Genomic DNA, 14,457 nt, shown 5'->3' on the forward strand with positions numbered 1-14,457 from the left:
TTAAATTGCATTCATTGCAGTCGCTGGATGGTGGCTGGTAAAGCGGATCCCGAGATGCCAAAACGCATGTATATCCATCCAGATTCACCCACAACGGGTGAGCAATGGATGCAGAAAGTTGTTTCATTTCACAAATTAAAATTGACCAACAATATTAGTGATAAACATGGATTTGTAAGTACTGTACGTCTTCTTTGTTTACCGCATTTAGTTATCTAAGACCACACCATTAATGCCTATAAAAAACCCTCAACAAAATACAAAAAAAACCAAAATCGAAACCAAAAACCTTGAAGAAACAAAGTCTAAGGATATTTATGTTAGGAACTTCACTTGAAACTTTGCTTATACATTTTTTTTGGACTTCCTTGATAGTAAAATCGTTTGAAACTTATTTAAACTATATTTTTTAAGGCAGTTTTGTCAGTAAGTTCTTTTTGAAACTAATTAAATTTTGTTAAATTCTGTGTGTGCTTTGAAAGAATGCTTTTTTGCTTGACTGAAAATATTATTTTGGGTTTTTTTTAGAAGCCTAAATTTGGTTTGAATGTTTATTCTTATGAAATTATAGAGCTAGCCAGATAGGATATATGGTTTCAGGAGATTTCCCTTTAGGATTTGAGTGATATTTCCTAGTTATTAACTCATTTAGTCTTCCTATATATACTTTCTCTAAAAATAAATATATATTTATAAATAAAAAAAAAAGGTCATAGAAAGACGGAACTGCCTTACATCAAAGCGGACTTTATCTAGGCCTCATATCACAGAGTCTGGGCCTCATAGTCGCCGCACTTTAAATACAGTTTCCAACTTCTCCAGATAGATACTCTTGTTTTTGTTTTTATATTTTTTTTTTGGTTCCTATATTTTTTCTAAATATATTTTTTTTCTCTATATATTTTATATATATATATATAGATTTTTCTATATATGTATATATATTTTTTATATATTTTTTTCCTATATTTTTTTTTTCTATATTTTTTTCCTATATTTTTTTTTCTATACTTTTTTCTATATATTTTTTCTATATATTTTTTCTATATATTTTTCTATATATATATATTTTTTTTTTCTTAATTTTTGTTCTTATATTTTTCTATATATATATTTTTTTTTTCTTAATTTTTGTTCTTATATTTATTTTCCCTATATTTTTTTTCTCTATATTTCCCCACCCCCACCCTCTACTTCCCTCTTATCATTGGAAAATTTGCATGGCATCCGAGTCGTTCTCGCTCCTCGGGTTTGCACTTTGAAGTCGCCATGGTCTCCTCCTTATCTAAAACTTCTCACACGCATGAAGAAGCGGGATGGATAAGCCCGGGATCTGGGCTCTGGGATCCTTCCTCCCCTCCTCCTCTCGGCAAAAGGAAAAGGAAAACTGAGGGAGGCGGGCGCCAAGCAAATTGTCGGTGGACTTTATATTATTTTTATATTTTTCTTTCATTTGAAGGCCGCTGCTTGGGCGCGCTTCTTTTGACTTTGTAGTTGTGCCGACGCCGATCGCGTAAATTTCATCAACTGCTGGGCAAATTTTCATTTTTTATTGATCGAACGATCATCGGGTGGGTTTCGGGGGGCCCACCCGTTGTGCCTATATGATGATGATCATCATGATCATGATCATGATCATCATTCGCGGCGCTGATCATTACGATCTTGGGCGGGCGCCATGTGGTTCTGCAGTTTTGTGTCATGTCTCCGCCTCCTTTCTTCCCTGGCTCTCGGGTTTTTGCATGCCGAGTCATAAATCGCACAGCGAACAAGCCGCAGCGGATAAGGGCTCCACCACCAGCTTGGTTCTCCATTCTCCGTTCTCCGTTTGCCGTTCTCCATTCTCCCCCGGACAATTGTCCGTGTCTCGTGTCCGGCGGTGTGCGTGGGCCTCCGCCTAAGTAGCCTGTGTTGGCCATTAATTTCGCTTAGTTCAAACGCCAAAAAGCCGACGCTGCGTGTGGCTGTTACTGAGGGGGAAATGTGACTAAAGCGATTTTAAATTGTATAGAAATTTATATATATTTTATAAGTATTTTAAATATATTTTAGATATATTTTAGATATATTTTATATAGATTTTGGTTATAGTTTAGACCATATTAGGGTACATTTAACGACCAAAATAAATATTTAAAATATTTTAAAAATTTTTTAAATATTTTTTAAAGTATTAAAAATATTTATTAACTGAAAACACTGATGAAAACCTTTGGAAAAAGCTATAGACAACAGCCTTCTGTTCTGGACTTCTTTTAAAATATCTCTAAAGTAGTAGAACCCCGTTTTAAATATATATAAATTATACTAAATATTTATATATATTTTTAACACTATATATTAAATCTTAGTTAATATTTCAATCAGCTTTCAAAGCAAAATTTCTCCTTCAGAGACACCTTACTTACCTCACTTTACTTCAAATAAATCAATATATAATTTGCTTAAATAATGAGAGATACTTTTGTTTAACTTTGATAGTTTTTTCTGGAAAATCAACAACAACACCAACACCAACAACAACAAATTGGAACAACCCCCTTTTGTTGAGTTTTTAAGTTCAGCAGCTGTTGGCGCTCTCAAAAGCGTTATAATCATATAATCATGTGATAGCAACTCTCGGACCCGTTTGCTATTTAAAGTCTATAATTTAACACTTTTTGCGGTCGGTGGGGGTCATTCTATATACACATACATATACCCCTTTGGGGGGGGGGGATCACCTTTTATAAGTTCGAGTTCGAAGGGGTGGTGCTTTAGGGGTGTTCACTGGGCGTTTTTCGAGTTTGGGTTTATGGCTGATTTCAGTGACTGCTCTCCGCTGGCTGCGTGTCAAAACAACGGAAAAGTCGTAGCAAAAGGGCCCTCGGAACGGGGGTACCATAATTGTGTGCCAGTTGAGGCACCTTTGTTTGCCCCGTTAAATTAAATATATACCTAAAAATAATATTCACAGTAGAGGTCAAAATCATAGGATAACGAAATAAAATTTATTTAAAAGGAAGATTTTAGAACTTCAAGATGCTAAATTTTCCAAAGAAAATATATAAAATATAATATTTAAAATATTTAAAATAGATTTATATATTTTTATTAAAAGTTTTTAGTAAAATATACCTTGTTAAATCTGAAAAAGCAAGCCTTTTTAGTCTTAATTTATTGACTGTGTGTGTTTATTACATATTTTTGTATAAATATATATACATTTAGCCAGGATTCATTCCGATTTTGGCCCCCAAAGCCTGGCGGAAACGGAAGCGGCTTTTCATACATTGAAATGCACTTAACGGGCGGCAGAAAACGCGCGCGTTTTTAAACGCCCTGTTTTTAGACTGTATGTGTGTGTATGTGCTAGTGTGTGTATATGTGTGCCTGCTGGTCGGCCATGTTGCGGCAAGAACCACCCTAATAAGGCATTAATGGGCTTTGGGGTGGGCCAAACAAGAGAGGGTTGGTAGGTGGAAGGTGTCGCATTAATGCGTTTAATTGTTGCAGCTTGAGTTTTGGGACACTCTTTACTCCAATTAGCACCATTCGATGGAAGAAGATGTACACTGAGAGGAAAATATAGTTAATTAAAAGGCTTGTATATATTTTTCTATATATTTTTATATATGCAAGTGATTGGTTTTAAGAGAAAAAGAATTTTATACTCCCAAAACAAAATGTAAATAGTTTACAATCACAAAAGATGAATCTTTTAATAAATATTCCATTGATTTATTAATGAAAAAGTAAGCAAAACCTGGACATTAAAGAGGTTTTCTTAATGTTTAATAAATATTTCAAAAATATATTTATATAATATATATTTAAAATATATATTTAATCTCCAACTGACATATCTTGCCAAAACAAAAAGACGTGTCTTTAGGGGAGAGTAAAGAGATGTCAAATCGGTTTTGTTTTTAGGGGGTTGGGGGTTAATGGGACTGCTGCGCCCTGTCTGCTGCCATTAGTTTCCCCATAGTTCAAAGCATAGTTGGCCATCTTCTGTGCCCATTCAACCATGGCCAAGTGGTCTCGAGAGCACACATCCACATCCAGAATCCAGTATCCCATATCCCATATCCCAAAAGCAGACGAAGCGAACAAAAAAAAAAAAATTATGTCCGAGGCGGAGGAGAATGGAATGAGAACGGGTTGACAAACTAAACTCAAGTGGAGTTCCATTTCCGGGCAAATTAATTGAGGCAGAGCGCGGGGCAGGGCACACCAGTGAGTCCTTTAAACCATTCCCTTCCAATCGAAGCTGCAGCTCCGTGTTCTCTGGTGGTTTTCTTGAAACAATTCGCTTAGAAAATCAAAGGCGGTCCCGCAAACTGCACGTGTGTGCGTGTGTGTGTGTGTCGGGATATGGGATATGGGCCAAGGGATATGGCCAATTTGTCTGCGAGGTCAGGTAGGTTAGGTGTTGCCCGAAATATACCATTTGAAAGGCTCCTTTGAAGTTGACAGCCTTGTCAGATCCATTCTGGACATCCTTGGGCATCCTTGGCTCGTGGAAGGATGTGTGTGTGTGTGCTCTCCTTTTTGGAATTGAAGTGGATTGAAGTGGATTGGAATGCTCATTGTGACGCCAATTAGGCCTGGACCAAGGTCTCCCAGGCAACACATTCGAACACAAGGACTTGTTATTATCTTTGCAACTATTTTTAAGGCATCTCGAGGGCTTTTAATAATTATCGATTCATGAGTTCAAGTTCGATTTTCTATATATATAGATACGCATTAGTCTGAGGATCGGTATCGGTATCGGTTTGGGTTGGGTGCAACCCTTAGGCATACAACCCCAAAAGTGCTAAGCCCTTAATGAGGATGCTTCCTGCTTCCCAGCCGCAATGATGATGATGATGACGTTGCCGGGTAGCTGCTGATGTGGCCGGAAGATAGGCCATATATACCATATACTGCTGCCTTTTGTGCCCTTAAATGTCTGATTTCTTATCTAAGACCTAATGCCATCAATTGCGGCACTGCGTCGGCTATCTTGCCGCCCATATCGTATCATATCCTATCCCATAATAAGGCAAAGAGTGCCATACTGGTCGGGGCACTAAATAACAGTGGTGTTCAAGAAAGTAGTACTAAAAATGCATGAGTTTAGAAAGCTTGAAATTAAGGTGGAATAAGAAGAATTTTAAAATAGTTTAGGAACCTTTAAAGGGTAAAACTTGTTGGGAATTCCTAGGGAAAAAGTGCATTTAATACTTAAAAAATGTTTGTTAAGTTCTATAAGAAATATTGGTTTAAGAAATATTTTAAAACAAGTTTAGAGACCTTTTAAGGTTAAAACTAGTTGGGAATTCTTAGGGAAAAACGTACATTAAATGCTTTAAAAATGTTTATTAAGTCCTATCATTCTAACCTCCGCTGTGGAGAATGCATGACGTGGAAGGAGGGTATCAATGGCTGGCTATCTTTGGCGATCAGCTAGATTAGGCCTGCTGTTGTCTTATACATATAACCTTATATATATATTTACTCTTTTTCGCCGCCAAGTGAAAGGAGCAATATGTGAAATATTCGCAACAGCTGGCTAACTGCTGCTGCCACCGCTACCTCTACCGGCGAGTGGAACTGGTCTTGGCCATCAATCATTCAACTGATGGAAGCCACACGCAATTTGCCGGAGGGCGTAACATGGTAATGGGATTGGGATTGGGATTCCGACTGGGAATGGGAATGGGAATGGGAACATGGCCAGGTGAGATGAGCCAAGCCAAGAGAAGAGCTGAGCTGAGCTGTCTTGTGATTGGAAAACCATTTTAAGTGGCCTTAACGCGGTCCAAAAGCCACCTCCTAGCCAGGAATATTAAGTTGTTTCAGTTTTTATAGCTTCCTCTTGGTAATTTCAGTTAATTTCAAGCTGTAGCTATGATTTTTTATGGTTTTTGCTTGGTAAATTAAATTGAATTAGGAACTTTTGAATTTATAAAGATGAATTTTGTTTAAATAACTAGGAAAAACCTTGGCATTTTCTTTGTAATTAATTAACTAAATTCAGGACTTGTGTCCTGCTGAGCCTGGTATCTTATCTTGACCAAGTGTTGCCCTTAAATGCGAACAAGGACAATGAAGATAATCCAAAAAAACCAAATCTCTCTGTGGCCAAGCCCATCCTTTGGCAAGGGTTAAGTCCGGGTCCTATGGCCAGTTTTTCGACCAGGACATTAGCATATTACTCTCCGGATCCTGGCCAGAAGCTAACGTGACCAAAAGCACTTAAAGCGGAGTCAGGAGTGTTTTTTTTTTTTCGGGTGTTTTGTCACAAATTTTGGAACATTTAGCTAGCTCTCTTTCTTTCCGTGAACTCCTTTTTGGCTTATATGGCTTGCGGTCAGGGGCGTTGAAACTAATTAACATATTTAATGTTTTTGGCACGTTTGACTCCTGCCAGGGCCGAGCCTTAGACCCAGAGCGTCGGCGGCGTGAGTCCTGGCGCCAGGCCTAGTTAAAATCTAATAAAAACCTGAGCATGCCTCATAAATTTCCACCGCTTCCACACTCTGTCTGTGTAGTATAACTCCCTCATTTTATTTTGTGTTTTATATAGGTATATTTTTCTACTTTCTTTTCTGTGTAGAGTGAGGGGTTGGTTGAGCGCCTAATGGCGAACGCGCTTTTATGTTAAATTAAAACCGAGATCCGTCCACATCCTCAACTAAACTTCTACCTTTTTGGGGTGGCCTTTTCCACGAAATACCAAAAATGAAATGTTGAATGTACAACGCGACAAGGTGGCAAGTACGTTGTCGCTGAGGTGCGACAAAATATCGCAAATAAAAATTCCATTTTGTGTTTTGGAATTTTTTAATATTCAAATGAAGTCTCGCGCAGGGCGCAATGTAATGTACCTTTTGAAGAGGTTTCTTTTTTCCCCCCTGAGGGTAAGTTTCAGTTGGCTTTATTCTTTCCACTCTTATTTTATTTTTTATATATTTTCGGCCACTCAAGGGCCTTAAAGTCAGCACTCTTCAAGCCAAAGAGGTCCTGCAAAACAGAAGGTTTCAAGGGGTTTTTCTTTGGGTTTACTGCTTCAGGCATTTCTGGTTTTGATTGCCATTCGAGTTCGATTTAAAAATAATGTGTAAAATATAATAATAATTTTAATTAAATTAAAATAAATTATTTAAAGCCAAAAATATTTTTTACAATTTATAAGGGTATCCTTGTAGCCCTGGAAAATATTATTATAAATAAATAATAAAGTTTTCCAAGTTTTTTACATGAAAGTCATTTGATTTTAGAGTTTATTTCACCAAGAAAACTATTTAAAAACATGTTTATAACAATTTTTAAAAATTTTCCCCATTAAAGTGACTTGATTTCATAATTTATATAATAAATTTCACTAAAAAAAACAATTTTGTAAATGTTATATCAAAGTTTATATACATTTTTAAACTTTCCCCAAGCACCTAGAAAATACATTCCTTATTTTTCTGACCCTTTTTGGCCTTATCCCTCATTAACCTGGATTGAGGGACAAAGCAAAGAAGTCAGCTATATATATAGGGACAAAGGGGGCCCCCTCTCAATGGCAGTTAATCCCCTTGATGATTAGTTGCTGCCCGCCCCTGGATTTCAATAGGTTTCGATTTGTTCGATGATGGGATCGGAGCTCTTTCCTTCCTTCTTTCTTTCTTTTTCTCCTATTTTTTTTTGAATGGCAGGATTAGGCGAGCCGCAGCAACGAGATGATCCTGTGCTAATATCCTTAGGCTAGAAGGGTCCCTGGAAAAGGCGCATCTACCACAAGATGCGATCGCTGTCTAACAACATAATTAACCAGACCCACGCCCACTTTTTCATAGTCGTTCTCCCTCGTTATATTTCTTTATATATATATATATCTTTTTTTTTTTTTTTTGGTGGTTTCTGGATTCGGAACAAGGAGATGGTGGGGCGTATCCCGCAGTGCAGTCACCGCAATCTTGAGGGGAAGCCCCCTTGTCTATCTACTTTCTTTGTGTGTATTTTTTGTTGTATCTTTGTATCTTTGTATCTTGTGTGCTCGCTGCGGTGCATGTCTAAACAAATGCTTAGAAATTAAGGGCGCGCGACGACAGCTGAAGACGAGTTTATGATGCCAGGACAATGCGCACATGCTGGCCTCAGTATCCATCCTGTCTCCCGTCTCCTTTTGTGCGTCAAGTGTGCGTGGACCCAAAATCCAGCGATTAACTATATATATATATATGTATATGTATATATAACATTTTCATCCCACAATCGCTTAACAAATCCAAGTGAGCAGCGCCAGCTGTGTGGCTGGGGTGGAGGAGGAGAAGGAGGACAAAACCCCATTGTTTGGCTTTATTGTGTTGCCAAAAAGGAGATCACAGGAAATGCGGGGCGCGCGTGGGTTTTCCATTAGGCCAAAGCAAATAGACAAGCTTGACTTGGATTTCCCAACAGTGCGAAAGGGGACGGAAGTGCAATATTTGTCAGGCAAATAGATTTCTAAATGCGACTATCTATAGTCGTGACCGAAAGTGTGCCTATTACACTCTAAGAAAATTATAGAAAAATGTTTTGAAAGGTATTTTTAAAGAGTGAATTTATTTTTGTATTTTTTAGGAAAGTAAAAAAGTATTTTTTTAAAGAGATTTTTAAGCTTTCTTTATGGAAAATATGCGAAATATATATTTTAAAATATATTAAGGTTGTTTTATAGCTGGAAATGCAGTTAAAATTCTCAAGTGCTCATTAAGCAACATACTTGCCATCTCAAAATATTTTTTTTTATTAAATATAATATTATGTATAAGTGTTTTTAAATTATAATAACATAGCATTTCTTAAGTGTACTCTCTCCACTTTAAATCACAATTTTTCTATGCTCTTTTGTTTGGGTTTTTTGCCTATTTTCTCCGTCTGAATGACTTGGAATGAGATCTCCTATCATCCGCTGATATCCGCCGAGTGCCTAAGTCTGAGGTGACAGTTAAACACCTCAAACATGCTACCACATTGTGTAAATCTCTATTGGTATTCAAATGTTTGTCCCCAACTCAGACTGTCTGTCTTTCAACTTAGATCTCTGTGGCATCTGTTTGCCTTTGTTTCTATTTGAATTTAAGATATTTGCCTGTTCTCCGGCTTGTTTGACTTGTCTGCGACCCGAAGAGACTCGGATTCGAATTCACCTGCAGCAGAAAAATATAAATGAATACATAAAAAGAGCGCAGCTTGCAACACTCGAGTGGTAGAAACGGAAGCTGCCTCCGCTGGCGCCTCGAAACTAATCTCCGTAATCTTGGAGGTCACCAGATATCTGGATTTTATCTTGACTTTTAAGTGGGTGAAATAGTTGAGGAGAGATTTAGGTTTTTATTCAACACTTTTCTCTACCTGAAGCTTTTTCCCGCTGCTTTTGATCTTTTATCTTGGAGTTCTTTCCCCTTTTAAATATATATATCTTTTGCTGGCGCCACTCGCATATAGGTATATATGGAGTTACCCAAAAAGTCCATCTTGTTGATCTTTACTTAGCCGAAATGTTTGCCCAAGACCCCTCAGAACCATTCATTCTCTTCTTTCGGTGTTTGCCAATGCCTCTTCTTATCTCTTCGGAGTCTGTGGAGGCTTGTGTGTACATCTTCTGGTTCTTGAACAGGTGAAAGTAAAAGAATTTTCCAGTGACTTTTTATGGATTCACTTGCTGCTTATTTGATTCGATTATATGTCGTCGCCATGCCATTAACCATATAGACAGAGTATGACAACAATTATGGCAACAACTTTAACAACATCTAAAACACGGCAACAACGGGAACAACAACGAGAACAACTTAGATGTCGCACGCAAATTCTGTGTTGTCTCTCATTAAGAGCGGGAGGGGGAAGGCGTCCGTAAAAGGGGGGTTTCTACCATAGATTGATAGTTGCTGTAGCTGGGATATAGTATGTATAGGTGTATATATTAATGTGTGTAGTTAGGGTTCTGTATCAACGCTCTGCTGTGGACATGATTCTTGCGTGTTGACAACTAAGTTGTCTCTGTCAAAGCGTCAATCACTGGGAAAACAATTTTCGAAATGTAGGAAATGAATATATTTTAGGATATTTGCATAGGGGGGAAGTATGAAATGGGGAAATATTAATACAAAATGTAGAAGAGTTTGGTTTGGAAATTCTTTATTACGGAGAAATTTCCAGGATTAAGCCAAATTCCACTATAATTCCTAAGAGGTTCTAGTTAACTATTCAACAAAGTTTTGAAATTTATAGAATATTTGATTTTATTCCTTGGTATTTCATTGATTCACTTGCTTTAGCTGAATTTTAGATATTTTCCAATTTTGGCTTGCTATAATTCTCAAGTGATTCTGGCTAACTTATTACTTGAGAATTATAGTCAAAATTCAGCTTACTTCTGGGAATTTGATTAGAAGTTAGGTTTTACTGTTCTTAAGAATTGTATAGTTCCTTATTTAAATATTATAAAATAATTGTATGTACAATATACAAATAAAACCCAGCTCAAATACACACAAAAATAACAAGAGTACAACAAAAAACCAAGGGGAAAACGAACTATTAGTGGGATAATTAATTGAATCAATCGACGCGCTGCCGTTGGCAAATGGAGCGAAGCGCGTATTCTCATAGTTCCACTTCCACTTTATATTATATATATATTCTACTCGATAATTTTCCACCCGGGTCACTCATCAATAACCGCCAGACTCTGGCAGCAGTGGGTTCAAAATAATAACAAGAAAATGTTGGGCAATTATTGTTATCGTTGCACCTCGGACCGGACCCCGGTCTAGACGCTAGAGTATCTGTATCTAAGTATCGGGTAGTAGCTACTACCTGGCCAGATGAATGACTCTATATATGTATGTAGGGGATATGTGTATTGGCCTGGCACTCCAGGGCGGTGCACAGTGGGGCGTGCCAGCAGCGGCACAGTGGGGAGATAATGGCCTCGTTTTGTTTTGTTTTGTTTTCGTATTTTATTTTATGTTTGTGTGTCTTGTGGCGCAGTTTCCCTGCTTCGGTCTAGTGGAAAATGGAAATGAAAATGAATGGATATTAATAAGTAAGGCATTCCAAAAGGAAATTCAATTAGTTGAAGTAGATAAAGCAGGTCAGAAAATAAGAGAGCCAATAAAAAATAGCATTTAAGGTTGAAATATTAAATTAAAAATTATTAATTATTTTTTTAATATTATGTATAGAATTTTATATATATTTAAAAATATTTAAGAATATTTTTAGTAGTTAAATTTACTTTTTTAAATGTTTTACTTATTTATCTACACCTTTTTTCCTATCAAAATCAAAGCTAAACTTTTGTGTGGCTTTTCTTCAGCTTTTCTCCCACTTTTCCAACTGGCTTTGACCACATTTTCCACCCAGCTTGTTGATAAATTATCGCTCTTAACGAGAAAAGCGCATGAAATTGGCACCAACAAAAATAAAAAAAGTGCATTGCACATGCAACTCAGGTAGCCAAGCGCCGCCCGTCATAATTACCCCAAAAAAAAGAAGAGAAAAAAACAGAAACGGAGAAATATTAATGAATTATTTGGAAAAACAAACGCCATGGGGGCAGGGGTGAAAATTAGGCATTTAATTGTCTCGACCAAAACGCTCTGCTCTCCCCTCTTCCCTCTCCCTTCAAATTATAGGCCCAGCTGACAGGCGTCACGTTGGAAAACCAACAAAAATTTAACTGCCAACGATGAGGAAAAAAAAAAGAAAACAGAACGGAGTGCGAGTTGGAGGAGGCACATGCAACGCCGCTGGCCCCCCGCCTCCTTGAGTGCTTCAAGCCCTGGCGCCACAAAATGGGCGCAACGTGGTCAACCACCAAAAAAACAAAAATAATAATAAAAAAATAGGAACAAAAAAAAGTTATAATCAAAGGAGAAAGAAATTAGTATGCGTCTGCGACGGCAACTTCATTTTTCGATGATTTATTAAATGAAAAATTCAAGTTGCGGTGGAGGAGATCCAATCCGAATCCTTGGAAACATTTCTACACGCGTCTCATTATTAAATGAAATTATACTTTTTATTATAGATTATTAATAATTTGTGACACGTAGCTGCGAGACCATGGGCTTCCAATGAAATCGAAGGGGTAGGGAGGGAGGAGGTGCATATCGAACACATTTTGGTGATTTGGTAATTCCCGACGGGCGCCGCCGCCATCCTCTGGGGAATGTCTGTCTCACTGGTCGCGCTGTGATCACAGCTAAAAATAAAAATATCCATCCATCGGATACATCGATCGATGAAATTGCATTCGAAAAATGATTCAAGGTTGAATAATTAATATATATTTTTCAATATGCTTGGGGAACAGGTATCCATGAGAGAGATCTCCTTGTTACCTTAGCATAATTTATAATAATTTATTAAAGGAATATACATACAAACTGTATAGTATAAAATGTGGCTAAAAGCTTTTTAAAATCAGGTATTTAACAGGGTTTACAACATACTTTACCTAAGGGGAAGTATTTAATATTCAAGTATACCACTTGAAATACATTTCTACTTATATTTCAAGGGTAAAACCAGGTCTCTAAATAGGGTCCAATTTAAGCCTAGTCTCTGAGGTGTATTCCCCTAGGTGACCAACACTCCATTTATCTATTTTCACCCTCCATTAGCCCTATGACTGATAACCGATAACTGATAGCTTCCTTGGGTTATATACATATTTTTCTTTTTGAATAATTCTATTTGCTTAACAATTTCGTTTCTATCGTGGTGGCGCTTGAATAATGATGATATAGGGGCTGGCTGGCTGGCTGGGTTCGGGGCCGTTTTGTTAGCCCGGCTAAGAGCGAGCCGGCCTAATGACCGGCTTCATTTATTGATGACGATTATAAAGCAATTTGTGTGCGAGTCAACAGCAATTCCAGACTGACCCAGTGGCAGCACCCCGGTCGGTATATTGGCCGAGATGCAGTGCAGTTGGTCGCGCTTTTTCCAGTAATTAAGCTGGGCGACGACGATCGACGACCAAGTGGGTTAGCAATTAACCCTTGGGCCACTCTGGTTCCCCACCATAACTATTTATTATTTATATATATATATAAATATATATATATATATTTTTTATAACGTTTACTATTCTGATTTATAAGAGCAAGTGCAAGAGAGAGAGACAGGAGGGGAAGAATGGCGATTAAAATGCACTCATGGCGATGACAAATTGCAGGGGCTGTGCGGGGCGGCGGTAGTTACCTGGTTTAATTACCTGGGCTGTCGCTCTGCCAGTGCGTTTCGCGTGCGTTTTTGCACTCTCTGCCTGTGTGCTAATTATAGTCGCACTCGTGCCGTCTCTGTTGCTCCTGGGCCTCTGGGCACCACCACCCCCCCACCTTGATCGCCCTCACTCTCTCTCTCTCTCTGTTGCTCTCATTCACACATATTTCCGCCATTGTGGCCCAGCCATTGCATTGCACTGCTCTTCCTTTCTCTCTCGCTCTCGCTCGGCTGGGGGGGCACTCGGCATTTGGCATTCGGCACTTCTTGGGCTTTGTCTTCGCTTTCGCTTTCGTTACCCTTCTCTTTCTGGCCAGCTTCGTCATCTTTATTTATGCCTTTGTTTTTTTTTTTTTTTCAAGTGTCTTTTGTCAAGCGGCCATGCCTGCTGATGCCTCTTCTTTCTCGTCTTCTCTTGACTGCATTTCTCCAGGTCTCCGTCTGCACCTCTTTCTTCAGGATACCCTATAACACGCTGAAGAGAGAGAAAGAGCTTTATAATTCTGGTTAGCATTTGGTGTCCTGTGGTCCGTTTGTCTGTTAATTTGTTGTTATGCTTAAAATGTATTTTAGTAATACAACATAATTAAAAAAAAAATATTAAAATTTCATTTATATAATATTTAAATAGAGCAAGTAAAACAAGACTAATAATTGTTAAAATAAAAAAAAATAATAAAATATACAAATAAATATGTTAATGAATAAATAAGTAAATGAATAATAAATAAAATTCCTTCGCTTGACACTATAATTCCGAACTAGTTCTAGGATCTTCTGAGTGGTAACCCAGCTGAATGTTGAGGTCAAGTGGTAGAGGTATTGCGGTGTGTGGTTGTGTTGTTGTGTGGTAGTCTTTCCCCACTTCTAAAACAGGTGCTACTTGTTGTGTTGTTGTGCTTTAGTGTACCCTATCTCTGTTTTTTTTTTTTTTAGCTTAGTGCAGGTTTATTTAATATCTCTGTTGCTATCTAAGAGAAATGGAGAGTGTGTGGGAGGTTGTAAGTTGATGTGCTTTCCTTCTGTGGCAAAGCGAGAAGCGAGAGAGGAACAAGCTGATATCACCGGAAAGGGTTTGAGATCAGAAAGAAATCAAGGAAATCATAGGATATCAGGGATCAGATGAGGGACCTAGAGAAATGTGAGTACTCAAATTATTTATTTATTTAGCTTTAATCTTAGGTAGGTAATAGGGTCTCCTTGTCCGTTGTCCGTTGTCCT

General features: G+C 37.8%; 1 protein-coding gene across 3 annotated transcripts in view; it reads left to right on the forward strand.

Moving 5' to 3' along the window:
• bi (T-box transcription factor bifid) overlaps nt 1–14,457 on the forward strand; it is a 71,527-nt gene that overhangs the window by 29,804 nt on the left and 27,266 nt on the right. The window contains exon 4 of one of the 3 annotated variants that reach the window (XM_070288338.1): nt 21–183. In XM_070288338.1, the coding sequence (XP_070144439.1) occupies nt 21–183 (163 nt within the window). The remainder of the gene's footprint in view (nt 1–20; nt 184–14,457) is intronic. The other 2 variants (XM_070288339.1, XM_070288340.1) reach the window with 2 other exon arrangements.

This window comes from Drosophila kikkawai, chromosome X (genome assembly GCF_030179895.1).
Source record: "Drosophila kikkawai strain 14028-0561.14 chromosome X, DkikHiC1v2, whole genome shotgun sequence".
In the NCBI taxonomy this organism is placed as follows: Eukaryota; Metazoa; Arthropoda; class Insecta; order Diptera; family Drosophilidae; genus Drosophila; species Drosophila kikkawai.